Source organism: Lissotriton helveticus, chromosome 2_2, assembly GCF_964261635.1.
Source record: "Lissotriton helveticus chromosome 2_2, aLisHel1.1, whole genome shotgun sequence".
Taxonomy (NCBI): domain Eukaryota; kingdom Metazoa; phylum Chordata; class Amphibia; order Caudata; family Salamandridae; genus Lissotriton; species Lissotriton helveticus.
The window spans coordinates 173,873,395-173,890,468 of NC_136060.1; the positions used below are offsets into that span (position 1 = coordinate 173,873,395).

The following is a 17,074-nucleotide window of genomic DNA, read 5'->3' on the forward strand; positions in this document are numbered from 1 at the left end:
AACAGATTCAAATAAAAAGAATGCGGTCATTTCTAATGCGCTCTAAAAATTCTATCTAATGTCAACTTCATTTTCTACAGAAAATTCTGGAGGAACAAGGGACAACTTAACCCCATAACTATGTAAAGACAAAAAAAATTCACGTGACCTATTTGAAACCAGGCATGTATAATGAAGTGACCAAGCATGTGTAGTTAAGGAATGTGTCAGCACACAGACATTCTTAGCCTTTTCCATCAACGATCCACTTCTACTCCAAAGCTTGTGTAACGTAAGTATTCGGCGTACGTCACTGGAATAGATGTACTTAACCTGAGTTAACTATTGGATCTGTCATCGTGTTAATCATCTAAATCAGTGAGATGTGTGCTACGCGGGTCCTCCGGCTGTTAAATTCAACACATGATGGGGTTGTTCCATCAGTTCATAGCAAAACTCTTCATGCAGACAGATGGCACCCAACTTACATGAACTTCTCCTTCAATATCTTATTCTAAGATCAAATGATAACTGTCTGTAGTATCATTTCAAAATGCACGAAAAAGAGGGAGTGGAGGATGGAGGTGGAGCAGAGAAAAAGTTCCAGAGGGTTAGGAGGGCAAGGTGCAAGAAATGTCAGCCTCCCCTCTTGTAGTCAGAATCTTGTCGCATCGAATAGTAGTATAAAGATCAGAGCGGCTGAGGAAGAATGTTCTCAGTGGTCCTGGAGCGGAGACAGGAAGGTCCTTTTTCATGGCCAGCTTTTAGATTAATGCACAGTTTTAAACGTCATTTAACCATCTACAGGCAGCTGGTGTCGCTCCCCGAGTTGATGCTTATGCGGTCAGGGGGCTCTATGTTCAATAAGGGCCTTACCGCTTTGTTTCCTATTGCTTGGAGCATGTTGATAAGGAGCAGAAGAGTCCAAAGTAAAGAGAGTTACACTTTTCCAGCATGGAGAGAATGATTGCTCTGATCACAGGAAAGGAAGTGGCAGGATTTTCAAACAGAATGAGTAAGTAATTGCATGTTTAATTTGATGATTTATTTGCGGGTTTGTGGATAAGGGATCATTAAATGAATGGATGGGTTGGTTTGAGTCATGCAGTAATTAGCGGGGAGGAGAAATCCTAAATTAGACCTTCGCTTGTCTTGGAGGTTCTGGTAAGTATTAAGAGCCGAGTGCTGCGAGCACAAATCTGGTGTTCAAGATATAGGCTCCGGATTACTGAAATGATGGGCTTTACAGGGTAATAAACAGGACAATACATTAAAAGAAAGGATAAGTTGCTGACCCACTTGCATTGGAAAAATGATGTAGACGCTATAAAAAGAACACTGCAACTGAGGTAGAAGTGGTCTAATGCAGTGCTCTTGATATAGTACATTTCTGCTTAGCTACGTCAACAGAAAGCTCCTTTAGCAGAGGCATTGCAGCACGAGGAGGTGGATGGAGTGTTTGCAGCAGCCAAGCAATCGCCTCAAGTATTGCTGTGAAGGACATGTAGATCTTCCAGCAAGCCTTGCCTGTGTTGTTCCTCCATCCAAGAGCTTGCAGCCTGAGCTGAAACGATGATCTCACCATAGCAAACTGCTCGCTTTGGCAGCAATGTACAGTGGTCTTCCAGTAACCACAGCTGTTACGCAGCAGTGCCTCTTTATACAAACTTTCTATTGGACTGCGTGGTCTTCTTTAAATTTAGGATGCTTTACAGGGGAGGATCTGGCCCGATCCCCAGCGGTCATAAAGCAGGGCCGGCGAGACGATGACTGCTACCTTTTAGGAGGAAGGAAAGGAATTCCTACAAAACAAATATTATAAAAATCTGAACAATGATATACGAATTTCAGTTTCAACACAATGATTATTCAGCAGTAGCAGAGTCGTTGGATGTATTTTTTGATGTTCAATCTTTATTGAATTCTTCGAAACATGTAGCCAACGCGTTTCGTCCTCCACGGACTTCTTCAGGGCAAAAAATCATGAGCTTCTCATCAATGTGTAGATAATCCTTATTTTCAATTGGGTGGTAATTTAAGATGGCAGTTCTTTTCTTAGTATGTCAATGTTCTTGGTAGATTCTAGTTATTTGAGGTAAATTTGCCAATATGATAATGGTTTAAAATATCACTCAAGCCGGCTCCATCGCGTGGCTCCTTCGTTTGAGGCGTATAAGCCTACGCCTCAAACGAAGGAGCCACGCGATGGAGCTTGGTTCTCCGCGATATCTCGCTGCCATGCTTGTCTGACCCGGAGCGGGACCTACTGGAAGCTCCGCTCACGGCTGATGAAATTGCGACCGCTATCCGATCGATTCGCTCCGGGAAGGCCTCGGGCCCTAATGGACTCCCCATCGAGCTTTACAAGCTCCGTCCCGACGTACTGGCGCCGTATTTGCGATCGATGTTTTTGGAATCCCTAGAGAAAGGGTCTCTTCCTCCTGATCAAAGGCTGGCCTCCATAGTGGTTATCCATAAGGAGGGTAGGCCGCGTGACCGCTGCAAATCTTTCAGACCTATTTCCCTGATCAATGTTGAACCTAAGATCCTGGCCAAAGTTCTTGCTACTCGTTTGATATCTGTTATAGGAGATCTTGTTCACCCGGACCAATCCGGCTTTATACCACATCGCAATACGGCACTTAATCTTCGGCGCCTTCATGGAGTCCTAGCGCGAGCCGAGACTCTGCGGGAGTCGGCCATCTTGGCGTCCCTAGACGCCACTATGGCGTTTGATACGCTTGAGTGGCCTTATCTTTGGGCGGTCCTTTCTAAATTCGGTTTTGGGCCCGCCTTTATCCGTTGGGTGCAGCTGCTTTATGCTGGCCCTTTTACCCAGGTAGTGGTGAATGGGCGTGTTTCAGCCTCCTTTGCGCTTGGTAGGGGTACGCGCCAGGGCTGTCCTCTGTCCCCACTTCTGTTTGCTCTTGCCTTAGAGCCATTGGCGGCTTGGTTGAGATGGGAACCATCCTTGAAGGGTATTAGATGGTCTCCGGAATTTGAAGACCGTATATCTCTGTACGCGGATGATATACTCTTATACCTTACGTCGCCCCGGAAGTCGTTGATCGTCCTTTTCGACGTTTTGACTTCTTTCAGTAAAAATTCCGGTCTAGTCATCAATTGGTCAAAATCTTGCGTTTATGTTCTTTCCGGCGATGCTCCCCTCTTGCCACGTGGATGTCCTATCTCGGTGGTGCTCGAGGGATTCAAATATCTGGGAATCTTTGTTACCCTAGACCCTACGCTTCGTTACGAGCGCAATTTGTTGCCCCCTCTCTGACGTCTTCGGGCGGATATAGAAACATGGAACAGACTCCCTCTCTCTCCCCTGGGTCGAGCGGCGTTGTTTAAGATGATGTCGCTCCCCCGATTTCTCTATGCGCTTCAAAACACGCTTGACGTAGTACCAGCTGGGTATTTCCGGGAGATTGAATGTCTACAGCGACAGTTGATATGGGGGGCCGTTCTCGTATTGCCCTTTCGAAGCTCACGCTCCCTTGGTATGATGGCGGCATCGCACTCCCGGACATCCGTCGCTATTATTGGGCCTCTCAGTTAGGGGCCATCAACCACGGCACCTATGCTCATTCACTAAACCCGGCCTTTGCGATGGATAAATGGTTGCTGCCCGGCGGCGATTACAACAGGGATTATACGCGACGTCAGCCAGTAGATCTCTTACGGGTCCCACTAAAACAGCGGTGCAGGTGTGGTATCGGGCTACGGCGGCCACGGGATGGGCTGACAGACCGACCCGGGCTACTCCACTCTATGCCTCGGATAAACTTGGCTCCCTTTGGCAATCGAAGGGATTCGATCGGTGGGACATGATAAGGATCAGCAGGGTCGATGATATATGAATCGCGTGCATGCGGTAATGAGTGAGGTTACGGGTGTACGGCTGATGCCTGAAGTGCGGAGGTGCTTGCTGAACGTCTGGGAGCCGAATGATTACAATATGGCGCAGCTTCGATGGGCGACCTTGGGTAACATGATCGCCAAGCGTGACATTGCCCAGCTATGGGGCGCCCAGAGGCCTCCGACAGTCCTAGTGTGGAAACAAAACATGGATTGGTGCATGTTTCGAGAAAAAACGGTTTATGTTTCCCGTGGCACACCTGGCAAATGGGGGAAAATCTGGACTCAGTGGAACACATACCGTGGTGATATATGTGCTCCCCCCCATATCGGAATGTGATATTGACTTGTCTTCCTCCCAACCTGATGTTTCCTCCGCAGGATTATAGATGTTTTGTATACTTCTGGTCTCCTTTCCCCCCCCCCCATCCCCCCGATTTACTGGTAGCAACGATATCTGATTTACGTTTGTACCCCCCCCCCCCCCCGCGAGCCGAATGGTGACACAATTCTATTGTAATGCCTTACCATGTTTTGTTTTTCTGTTTTCTTGTTTTTATTTTCAATAAAAAGTTTCAACAAAAAAAAAGAATGCTTTTAAGTTTAGTATGAGTAACATATTAAGACATGGCAGTCAGATTCCAAGTACATTTCTTGATAAAACTGTTGTCAGGTTTCTCTATTCCTACATCAAGTGATACAATCAGCACTAAAGGTAAAAGGGATAGAAGAATTTATATTAAGATTTACAGAACAGTATAAAACGGTGGGTGGGCATGAAGGATACCGCTATTTAATTTTTTTAAATTGTATTTAGGGTACTTATAGGGCAGAGACCAAACCCTAAAAACCAGTAGCATGATGCATGTAGCAAAGAGGAATACAGAGTAATGTGAGCATATATTATAAAGTTGATACACTGCACATTCAAATTGAGCAGTCACTAAACAGTTGTCAGGATTGATGGAAAGCGCATTAAGAAATTAACCAATCAGAATAATATGATGAATAAAAAAAAAGGTTGGCGAGGGAAGAGTTTGAGGGAACATTTTCAGTTCCATTCAAAATTGGAGGTCGGTGTCCAGTCCCAGATGAGGGTACAAGTCCCTGCTGGAGTTCCTGTCTGCAAAACACACAGGATGATGGACGGAATGTTGAGCATTGGCAAAACATTCACCCCCAGTCACAGATCTGGGTTTAATCCATCGTTATTTTGCTCACCACGCCACCCCAGTTCAGACATGGCTATATGCAAATCAGTCTTGACCTTGTGCCCATTGGGCGCAGGGTCAAGAATGATTTGCATATGGCTGGGTCCAAACTGGAATGGCATGGTGAGCAAAAAGACGATGGATTTAGGCCCAGATCTCTGTACTGGGGTGAATGTATGACATTGTTCTGCATTCTGTCCATCAATAGTTCTTTTTGCATTTGTCACCCTGAGTGGGACGGGTATGCTCAGACGTGAGTCCCGTGCTCTCCATGCCACTGCAATCAAGGTATCCTTGCTGAAGAGCGATGAAACCACGAAACCGGTTATAGGATGCTTGTTTCCAGTCCAGGGAGGACCTGGCCTGGCAGTTCGGGCTGGACTGTTCCCATTGGGCGCAAGGTCAAGACTGATTTGCATATGGCTGGGTCCAAACTGGAATAGCATGGTGAGCAAAAAAACGATGGATTTAGGCTCAGATCTCTGTAGTGGGGTGAATGTATGACATTGTTCTGCATTCTGTCCATCAATAGTTCTTTTTGGAGTTCCTGTCTGAGCATTGGCCGTGGATGGGCGTTAAAGGACAAGAGGACAGCTAACAAGTATGCATTATACATAAAGAAAACTCTTTGCATTGATTTAGCTGATGGGCTGAGAAGGATTTAATTGCATGATGGTTGAATTGAGGCTGTTAAGGGAACCAAACAACAGTTCTTATTAACCTTTCATACCTTCCGGGTGAGTGGCATTGTGGCGTTGGAGAACACGGACTGGACAGCCCAGATTTGATATTCTCATGGGATCCATTTCTGTAATACAAATGAAAAATGAATACAGTTGAAATGCATATTGAGGCACTAAGTTAAATATGACTGGGAATACAAAGTGCTGTTCAGGCACTGCTATGTGTACAGAGATTAACATCACGAGATTAACATCACGTGCAATGCAAAAGGATATAGATTTGTAAGACTAGAAGATTTTGTTAAATTCACTTATTTAAACATGCCAATTTGCTCATTAGCATTTGACACACTTCTAGTAAAGCCTCCTCCATTTAAGACTACCTTAAGATTAATGGAGGAGTGTCGCTATCCGCCGCCAAAAAGTGTACAAGCCCACAATCTAGCACTGGATTAATGCAGTTGCCGAATTTATGAACCTAAGGGCAGGGTGCGATACCAATTTTCTTGTTTGGATTACTAGTTAATAAGGGTCAAGAATATTATATCCGTTGAAACAGTTGGAAGAGGTCTGAGTCCCAGGTGCATCCATCCTGAGTATTGGTGGTATGGGGTATTATGGGACAGGAGAGCAGCTGGCATGTAAACAATGCACATAAAGAGATTCCTCTGGAGTGATTGCACTTACGAAATGACTAAGATTTAATAAGCTTTTTGAACTTAGTTTTTTAGGCCATTTTCATTGAGGTGAGAGGCCAAACCTCCCAAAATGCCATGTTTTCGTGTTTCGCCTTGAATGAAACACTACTTATAGAACTGGTGACCAAAAACTCGTCTAAAGGTGTTTAACTAGTTTGTTCAGTGGGATGATTAACTAATGATACAAATACGAACATAGGAGAAATGGGAGTAGTGAGTTACACACCACAGTGCATTGCTGCTGTGCAAATGCAGCATACTAGTATAAAGACACTTAGTCACAATTTCCTGTACGTTATTTAACGTTTTCATAAATTTGTGGATGAGGGGGAAGTGAGAACAGACACACAAGTGTACCCTGAATCAATTTAATAAAGGCATCTGCAAACCATGATACATCTGCACAGATGCAGAATTCGAGACCCCATTGGATACTGGAGTCACAAAAACCATACCGGCATAAACAGGAAATTGCCTAGCCATCCCAAGACAGCACATTAGACAGTGTGGCTACACGACTGAGACAGCTGTGAATGTGGCTCCTAAGGGGGTATACGTGTCTAGGCATTTCCCCAACATTGCTGGCACATGGCTGAAAGAGCCCATGGAGGTCTGCCTGTTCCAAGCTGCTGGCGGCAGCTTCCCAGGAAGTCAACAGGAAGGGTTCACAAGTGTCAGAATGTGTTCGATTACATTGTCTGTGGTACGCCTAAGGGTCGCAGGAATGGTGCGTCCCACTGGAGACATGCATTGAGCTAATTCCTGAGTATTGATGAAATCTGCTTCTAATTGATGGTTTGCTTATTGGAATTTGATATTTAGGAGACTGCAGGACCTAGAATTTAGGATGCCACAAAACTGTGTTAGAGTTTTTGGGGTCACAAGACTTAGGGTGGAGGTATCATGAGACGGCGGAACTTTTTTTCCATGTAAGGTCTCCTTTATTTGGGGGCAGGGTCTAGGGCTTGTGCATATTACAGGGAGAGTAGTTCTACTTTTGTATGGTGGGCTGCTGGGGTTATGTTTATTTCGATTTTCGCCTTTCACCTAAAACATAGTGAATGTAGTACTAAATTCATTATTTCAATTTAGGGATAGGTCCTCCTCAATAAATTGCTATAGCTGACTGCCCAGCCATTGAGACAAAAAGTAAATATACCCCTGTACGGTTATTTACATGGGAGATTAAGTTTGGTGTGCACGCTGCTGGTTTGATAATTTATATACCGTAGCTATAAAAAAGCACACCCGTTTGTGTTTGTAGAAATCAATTTGTTTTATATCACTGTCATGCTGCAAGTTGAAGTTAAAGCAGACGTTAGATCTTGGGATCCTGCCAACTGGCATTTATATCCCCAAGGTATGATCTGTTGGAGGTCAATATCAGTAAACTAATCCATGAAACTAGGAAACAACTTAAACCTGGCATGCTCTACTGTTTCCTTAACAGGAAGATATAACAAGTAACTTCATAATAGGCGCACCTAGGAAATATGAAGAACTCCAGACTCCCATTCCTAAAAATGTCTTGGACAAAAATGCAGACTGAAGTGAATGCATTTGTCAGGGTCAATAACAAAAGCAAGTTGTCCTGGAAAAACTGGAGTACGGTCACAATTAATGCTGGCATTTGTCCGTCCATTCGAAGGAATTTGATTTTGTCTCACATGAGAACACTGTCAAAATTGGAACTCTACAAACTAAAATTTCCTAAAAAAGAGCACTCAGTAAGGGATGGACAAATGTTAAGAGATTTTCATACATACAATATTACAGTACATATTTAACACTGTGGGACAATCCAAAGCTCGAATCAGTGTTTTATAGTAAGTTTTCCACATTGCGATTTCAAGGGTAGCAGTAGTAGAAGGCTAAGATGACGCCTTCTTAAAATCTTTCAAGGAGTAAAGGAAATTGACAAAAGGAAAACGCTCACTCTTGAAACTCCTTGAAAGTTTTGTAAAGTCAGTCATATGAATTCATTATTGCTGGTTCAAATGGAAGCTGTGTCTCAAGTAATCCTTTAGCCTGGTACAAACTAGTGCTTGAAGAAAGGGAAACTGGAAAACCACGTTTGATGTAAATATGCAGCAATGGACTAGATGCTGGTCACAAATTTGACATTTCTGCATGGTCACAACAGATTTGCAGCCTTTTACTCAGCACTATTTTTACTGGTATTAGGACTTTGTTCACTGTTACATTGCTATTCACTGACACAGGTTGTGTGTTCTGGAACTAAAAGTGGTTCAACTCGATTGGTCTATTTAACTTTCCTTTATAAACCTTAGTAGATGGCACAGATCATGTACCAATATCATGGGAGTTAAATGTAATTTAAACACAAGGAGATGATGGGACGAAGAACTGAAACTTTTCAGACACTCACCCCCAGTCACAGATCTGGGTTGAATCCATCATCGTTCTTTAGCTCACTTCGTCACCCCAGATCAGACCCAGCCATATGCAAATCAGTCTTGACCCTGTGCCTCATGGGAACAGTGCAGACCAAACTGTCAAGCCAGGACTTCCCTGGACCGAAAACAAGCATCCTGGGACTGGCTTCCGGGTAACACCACTCATCAGTCAGGCTAGCTTGAATCCAGTGGCAAGGTGAGCAAGGGTCTGAACTGGGGCGGCGAAGTGAGCTAAAGAATGATGATGGATTCAACCCAGATCTGTGACTGGGGGTGAGTGTCTGAAAAGTTTCTGAGCTACGTCCATCATCTCCTTGTGTTTGCTCAGTTAAATGTAATGTGTCTGCTGCAGTGTGTATTTACACCATCCACGTATCAGACAAAAAGACATGGCTGCCAAGAGCATTACTGCGCTCTGGCTGGGTTGCACCTTGTAAGGCAACAAGGCAAGACACCTAATATATAATTAGGTATAAATGCGCTTTTAATAGCATTTAATTCATTAGTACAAAAACCACCAATCTTAGTGAGTCAACATTTAAAAGTAACAGAAATCACCCCTACCCCCAATATTGCTGCCAGCCATCTGTTGTCTCCTCGCCCCCGCCGCTGAGGTCCATTCTATTCACCCACTGTAAACTAGGCTATACAAACGGTGATAGTGTATTTTCTGCTATTGAGTTATGGAATAAGAGTCATAAAGTTTAGAGCGATCTAGGATTCTCACACTTAAAGTCTCTAAGGACATGATAATTCTTTTTAGAAGAGACCTTTAAACTGTGGTGGCGTGCCCCTCTAGGGGTCCGTGGCTGCATTCTCAGGGAGGCACAAACACCTGAACAACTACTCGTAAATGAAGATAGCCTGTTAGTGCGTCTTGGCGCGTTTCTAAGCTGTCTTCATTTACATGCAGACTTTGAAGTGATGAAAAAAATATAAATGGGAGATTTTGTAAAGTAAAGAATGTTCAACAGGTTATCTTAACTTGCATTTATTTTTCACTTAAGGTTTCTGCATTATCTTGCAGTTAACTGGAAGTGAAAAATATGATATAGAATATTTTGCTCTTTTTAGCCACGTTTTTGACCCTCCCACCATCGCACTCAGGTGGTGGCAGGGTCAAAAACGTGGCCAAAAAGATAACAAATTCTTCAAGTGTTTTGTTTTTCACTTTCAGTTAACTTTATATAAAATAATGCAGAAACCCTAAACAAAAAATAAATGTAAGTTAAGCTAATTGGTTGGAAATATAATATTTTATGTTATGACATTTCATTTGGTTAATGTGATCACTGCAGATGTGGGTAACAGCGACTTGTGTATTTAAAGTGCTACAAGGTCCCTGTCGGGAAGAGAAAGCACTATGAATATGGAAGTCATTATTTTAATTGTGTATTATACACAATATAAGGTAAGCTGCTGCAACATGATTGAGTGTTTTAAGATAAAACAAGTGCTTTTAACTTGCATATTTTATTAATAGGTAAGCTGTACCCAGGGCAAACATTTTATATAAGTGTCCATTAAAAGTACACTTTCTAGAACTCAGCTTATAATACCCCGACATTAAGTATCAGAAAGAATAAATTATTGTCACCCTGAAGCTTTAAGTGACTCCATCAATTAAAGCCTATGCTGGCTCCCAAGAAGTCTTTACACATTTGTTGAGTAACCACTTCCAAACATTCACATTTTTTTCAGTTAGAAGGCACCCTAGTGAGAAGGGTGGTTTCTTCATTAGCTCCCTGTCGCTTCCTGGCCGTCACAGCACCTAAAAACCCCACCCCACTCCAACTTCGCTCTCCCTTCGCTTTCACACAAAGGCACCTCAAGGGCCACATTAACTGTTCAGGGATGGGTTTTTTTTTTAATGAAAAGTATAGACACTGCTTTTGGTAAGGTAAAAAAGCATGGACAGGTGGGTCCCCAAAGATTCCGTCCACTTCGAACTCTGTTTACATGCAGATGTCCTTTAACGTCAAGTCAAGGGGGTGAAAGTGAGGAGGCTAGCAGGGTCACGCTCAATCGCAGAGCTCTGATCTCCTGGAACTCTTGGGACTCAGATTAATGGCCTAGGAGAATGGGGAAAGTAGTGAGATTCTTGGATAGCGTCAACGAGATGGCACAGAAAAGGGGAGCTATATTATGGGTAATATATTTAGTTTATAAATGACAGGCACAGGTTCCTCAGAGAGATGCCTTGAGAAAAGTGGGAGTTATTGGGCTCCTTTTTTTGTCCAAGGGTCATTTGTACAGCAGGTGCTGTGACACTGGGGCCAGGTTTGTGAGGGGCCACCATGCACAATGTTTGCATTCTTAGTAGCAAAAAGGGGGTGGGAGGCATTTTCCTAGCTAGCATTAGGGGCATAGTCAACCCTTGGACACAGGGAACAGGGCCCAAGCAACATGGGGAGAGAGGTGGGACTTTATCCTCTTATTTGTTTTCTATAGATGGGACAGACAGCCTTGTTCTGAGTTAGGGCCTAGGAGTGATCACCCAGTGGGGTGGCAAAGGACATTGCCTGCTTTGCAGGGCTGGAGGGATCCATAGTGCTGCAGGTCAAATCACACCAGGGCCCATGAGGGAGTAGGGTCAACTAAACCCCAGTTATGGCTGTTGTACTACGCTTCCTTGATTGCATTAGGTCCCAATACACATTTGCTGTACCACTGTTGCTTTGGGCCTTGGACAAATGGCCAGACAGAGGTGAAAACTGAAGCAGAGGAGACACCTTAGCTGGGTCTCAGAGAGATGGCAGAAAGGGGCGGGGCAAGATGAGGCCCATGTTTTTTTTTAAATGGTAGTGAAGACTGCCTGTTTCGCAAGGCAGTAACTATCATTAGTGAAGCAGGAGCAGTGGCACTGGGACCAAGGACTGAGGGGCCCATTGCATCACAATTAAGACTGTCTGCCTTTCCAAAACGAGCACTGGGGGGTCGTTTTCCTTGCTAGTGTTAGGGCAACGGGCACTCTTGCTACAAAGGGGGGGCAACATATTGGAGCTAATTTTTTCTCAGAGACAGAGAGTGACTTTCAAGATTGGAGTGATAGCCAGGTATGAGGGGAAGGAGAGTAAGAGGCAGAGGAGACAGCCTGTTCTCAGGGCTGCAATTACCATTAGTACAGCAGGTACCGTTCAATATTTTGATATATTTAAACAGTTTTAAGTTACACATATAGTGTGGTTTATGAGTTGCAGAAAAATATCCCTGAAAGGATCTCATCAGCTCCGTCCCCAGGGCTCAGTTCTGCCCCTCTAACTCCCCCTTTTTTAGCCACTTCAAAACATTTTGCTTATGGGGGCTCAGATCAAAAAAGTTTGAAGATCTCTGCTATATAGTTCTAGCTGAAAACGTCAAGGAGATAGCTCCATTCTCTCGTGAAGTCTTTTCCTCCTCTCTGGTGCTTTTCGGTCCACTTGTGTTCTGTGGCGGCCAGCTGCTGTCCCCAGAAGGAAAGAGTTATTTGTAAAAAGTGGGAGATAAGACCGCCTTTCCTTCCCAGAAGGGTCAGTCTGCTTCTGGGCAGCCCAATAGCACCACCATTGGGCATTTGGTCAGTTGTATACTCAATGTGTTCTATTACTGCCTAGACTGAGTTCCAGAATGGTATTATTTTAGGGCAGGACCAAAGGAGTTCCAACCTCTCCACATCTCCTCCACCAGTGTGATTGCCCCCTTCTTCTAGTCTGGGCTAACCGTGCTGGGGTGCAGTGTCATCTGTAGAAGATTTCGAACATTGTTTACTTGCCCTTTGTGTGAGAAGTGAAGTTGTTCACACGGAATAAAATGATCTACCAGTGATACGCAATGCAGGACATTTGTAACTCCTTTCTTCCAGGCACACCCTCCTGCCAAAGGTTAAGGATACTTTATATTTTAGAAATGGCATGCGTATTCCCAGTGCAAGTCAGAAGGTATTCCTCAAAGGGGATTTGGGCCCTGGTCACTTTCAGGGTCAAGAAGCCAATAGTGCAATTGCAGGTATCGCAAGCGTTCAGTTTCCCGGAGGACCTATTCTGTTTTCAGTTGCTCAAACTATTTGATGTGCCCTCGTCGAACAGGTCTTTGAGAGTCTTGCACCCTCACCTACTCTGTCTAGTCTATGGGTTAAATCTATATTTGCCCAGAGTGGTGTAAAGGGCGAGCCTTTCCTTAATTGCTAACTTGCTCCATATCTCTAGGGTGGCCCTTGTCACTGGAGATTTGTAAGGGGTGTTTGCCATCTGCACTGTGGGCCACTAGGGCACCACCAAGACGTGTCTCGCCATCATAGTGTTGTCTATCATACGCCAACCGTTCTCTGCCTCCCGTCTGATTCAGTGGATCAAGAACCATACCTAAGATATAATTAAGTGGCACACTATATTTTTAAATAGAGTACCCTCAAAGTATATGAAAGCCTAAAACCTATTTCACTCCGTGGGTTCGGCTACATTTTCCATCGAACATGCCTTTATGTGAATAAAATATTGCATTTTATATCTCCGCCTGAGAAAATACTAGCACATTTTTTCAAAGTTATTTCATATGTATTTTTCAAAATTGTAATCAATGGCCAACTCAGACTTTTACGAACTTGTGTACAGAATATATCAGACACCTTAACCACCACCTTCTGAGAAGACTCTTGGATCTGGGAAGACTCCATATGAAAAGATATGGGCCTGCTGAAAGAAAGAGAACTTGTACTGAAACAGAGGACTCACTCAAGGACTCCTGCTGGCAACCAGAGACTGGAAACGCTCTCCAATGGTCACCAGTGGTCAAGTTGTTGGCCTCCTGTTTCCTTGCACACAAAAAAGCAGGAGCACTCCTGTCTACAAGACAAGACATTGCCAGAGAGAGAACTGTTGTACAGATCCCTGCCCAGGCACGCTGAGTGTTGAAGGAGTGATCTAAAGTAACTTTTACCGCAATTGGAGGAAAGTGTGACTTATTATTTTTTCCACCTTCAAAGATCCAGGACCAGCTGCTGAGTCTTGCCCAGTCAAGTCGCACTGAAGGAGGGAAAATAAACCAGATTTATCCCTTTATGAGCTGTTTGCTGCACTTAAAACTGGTTCAGTGGGGCCTCGTAGTAAAGGTATTCGGCCTCACGCAGCCCTGCCTAAAAACAGCTTACAGACTTACAACGATAGAGGATTTTAACTTCCAAAAAAGATGAGTAGGTCTGAAGGCAAAACCTCGGGCTATGGGGAGGCAGTAAATGTAGCCAACCAATGAAGCACCCTTGCCTGCCACAAAATCCTGATTTGTTTCGCTCAAAACATTAGGTGTCGAAACCAACGACTTACACAAACATGATAACGATATAAGGGAACCTCTTTAACCACAACCTGGAATCTGCCCCACTGGAAAAATGTTACTTCCATTTCAGAGACTGACTTTAAAGGTAAAGGTTTTGATTAGGGAAACATACTTGGTGCATCTGACCTCTGCTCCATCACTGTTACTCTCAAATAGCTCCTGCGAACTGTTGTTTTGAATAGTGCTTTATTTTCTCTATGCAGTTTTGTCTTAAAACTTTCAGTAGTCACATCTTTGGCTCCCCTTAACCAATTTTAATGATTTGATTTTGGTGCCTTTTTGCTCATTAAACGGTTTTCTACTTTTCGAAATCGGATTGAGAATGTTACTGTGTCGTGGTCTTTACTTGAAACGGTTGGTCCCGCTTGAACTTCACACTTCTCTGGGGATTGCCTCTTGCTTGTGCCATAGCTGCCAAGAAAAGTTGGTAGTGGTCAATCCGTCCACATTAAGTCCCCAATTTCTGGCAAGGCTTCAGTGCATTATGACTGCTCGTTGGTTTCTAGAAGAACGCTGCACAAAATCGAATGGCATGAAGGCCTAAACAGACACCATTTGTACCCACTTAATAGGATCACCTGGACTTCAGAAGAATGGAGCAGGGGTTCACTAAAAGGGATTCGTTTAGAAAACTTCTAATTTCACATGTGTGTAAGTTTCTGGGTTTTATATCATATTATAATATGCTTGCCAAAATGAGTCAATTCTGTGCTGAAACACTTTTTGGGGTAAGTGCTAAGGCTGTACTCTTCAGCACCGAGGAATACAGCAAATGTGAAATACAAACTGTTTTTAACCTACTATTAACAGCCAAATTCCTATTTCCAAACAGGGTAAAAAAGGCTCTATTTTTCAGTGGTAAAGCATTTCAACTAGGCTCATGGTCATGGAAAAGTCAATAACAGACACCTTTTCACTTACCTCCTTATTCCTTCTGAGGTGTGAACTTGAAGACTAGAACTCAAGGAAGGAGCTTTCAGACCGAGCTCTTCTGAAACTGGTGGCTCTTGCGGGAAGGGCTGTGGAGTTCTTGGTGCACCTGAAACAGGGTAGGATAAACTGTTAAGGATGACCACGAAATGGAATAAAATTTATTTTCTCAGGGAAGCATTCCAGTCCATCATTTGTGGGGCATCAATCTGGATATGTTTAAAAGGAATAGTCCAGTTCAAACTAGCTGTCTAGGCCTTCTCCAGAGGCGCACACAGAGGACCACAGACCAGTTTAAGCCTTGATGGGGGTGCATCAGTGAAGTGCAGCTTGAGTCAATGAGTTAATGATCAATTTAGGGGCATCTCATGTGGAATGTCTCTCTTGAAATAAAAAGGTATGGGTGGACAGCATGAATTAATCTCAACCACTGTTGATTACTCTTCTCAGTGGGATATCCTAAGTGCATCTATCACCCAGGGTAAGGGCACAGACAGTCTACCTTCCTCATGTCAAAGTGATAACTGACTAACCCCATATTAGCAAATATGTATGCAGAAAATGAGTTCACAAATAAGGTAGAAAGAAAGAAGGGGCGAGTGACGTAGGGGACAACCGGACAGTTAGTCATTGCTGGATCCTGGGTAAAAAAAAGATAACTAACAGAGGTGCGGTATTCCAGGGGGTTATAACTAATATAATATTTGCAAGCTATAAGCCCGAATAAAATCCCCAACAGAAGAATCACAAAAAGAGTCAGAGTACATGTGACAGGATGAAAGGCCTCACCTCCAGTGCTCCTTCTGTGACACGCTATGTTTGCTAAATTAACAGTAATAGCTTGGTTTTTCCGGTAACAGGTGCTTAAATACATTCACAATGCTCAAATTTGTTCTACGCATTTACCCTAAATTGTGATTTGTGAAACTGCACTGAAAACACAATAAAAAGGTTTTAAAACATAACAAAATAATGGAAATAGTCTGTGAAAAGTTTCCAGAAAGGTGGCGTCCTGGAATGGTTTTTGCATCAAAGCCTTCCGTTTTGAAAAAAATTTGATCATATTGTTAAACATCCAGATTTGGTCAAATCACATTTAAAAAAGCGTCACGGAGATACTGGCATCATTCTCAACTTGTGCTTGGAATCACTGACTCCAACAAGTGGCTATCTCTCCGTGAGAGCTGTAATACCCACTGCCTGCGCTGGAGTTCTGGTGTGAAAGACAAATGAAGAGGGCCTTAAAACATCATGCAGAATGTGTATTTCTACAGAGCTTGTATTTCAATATCCATACAACACTGCACCTAGACTGTGACACCCACATCACCCCCTAAGTAGAGAAGAGTTTTCTGCCAGGCAATGCATTCTCTTATACAGAAAGTTTGCAAATGTCAGTAAACTTTACTTCACAAGCACTGTGCTGGAGAAGCTTCTAAGGAAGGTGTGTTGTTTTATATACCTCTATTTCTTTCAACTGTTTTCATGGTGGGTGAGCACTTATGCGCAAGACTGAGATTGGTTTCATACTTATGTATTTGTACCAAAAACAGGCATTTTGTTTTAGACGGGCGGTTGCTAAGGTCTGCAAGATTCCAATGAGCATTTTATCTGTGGATCCTTAGATAAAAAATACATCAGGCAAACGTTTAGTTGAGGAGCTCAAAAGCATCCATATAACTCAAATAAGATGGGAAGTCAGTGGAAGAATTCAACCTCTGGATTTCACCTTTATTTTTTAAAGCTTTAAAATTCATTTATACGCTAATCTAATCACAAATCCTTCGAAAAATTCTGCAGCAAAGGGGATCACCTGATGTACTCAAGCCGAGTGAATATTTCTGAGAAAAACCTCCCTCTAAAACACACCAAATGTGAGTATTTTTAGAGACAAGTAGCAAGATTTATTCAGGCAATAAAAGGAACATATCTGGCATGTGATACAGGCAAAAGGAGAAAAGGAAAATAAAGTGATGGTATTTACA

The 17,074-nt window shown here is 43.3% G+C and overlaps 1 protein-coding gene across 1 annotated transcript in view; it reads right to left on the reverse strand.

Moving 5' to 3' along the window:
• LIMCH1 (LIM and calponin homology domains 1) overlaps positions 1-17,074 on the reverse strand; it is a 990,782-nt gene that overhangs the window by 18,378 nt on the left and 955,330 nt on the right. Inside the window, exons 29-30 of the mRNA XM_078678256.1 lie at positions 15,081-15,198; positions 5,782-5,859 (exon numbers count right to left, since the gene is read on the reverse strand). Coding sequence (XP_078534382.1) covers positions 5,782-5,859; positions 15,081-15,198 — 196 coding nt within the window. The remainder of the gene's footprint in view (positions 1-5,781; positions 5,860-15,080; positions 15,199-17,074) is intronic.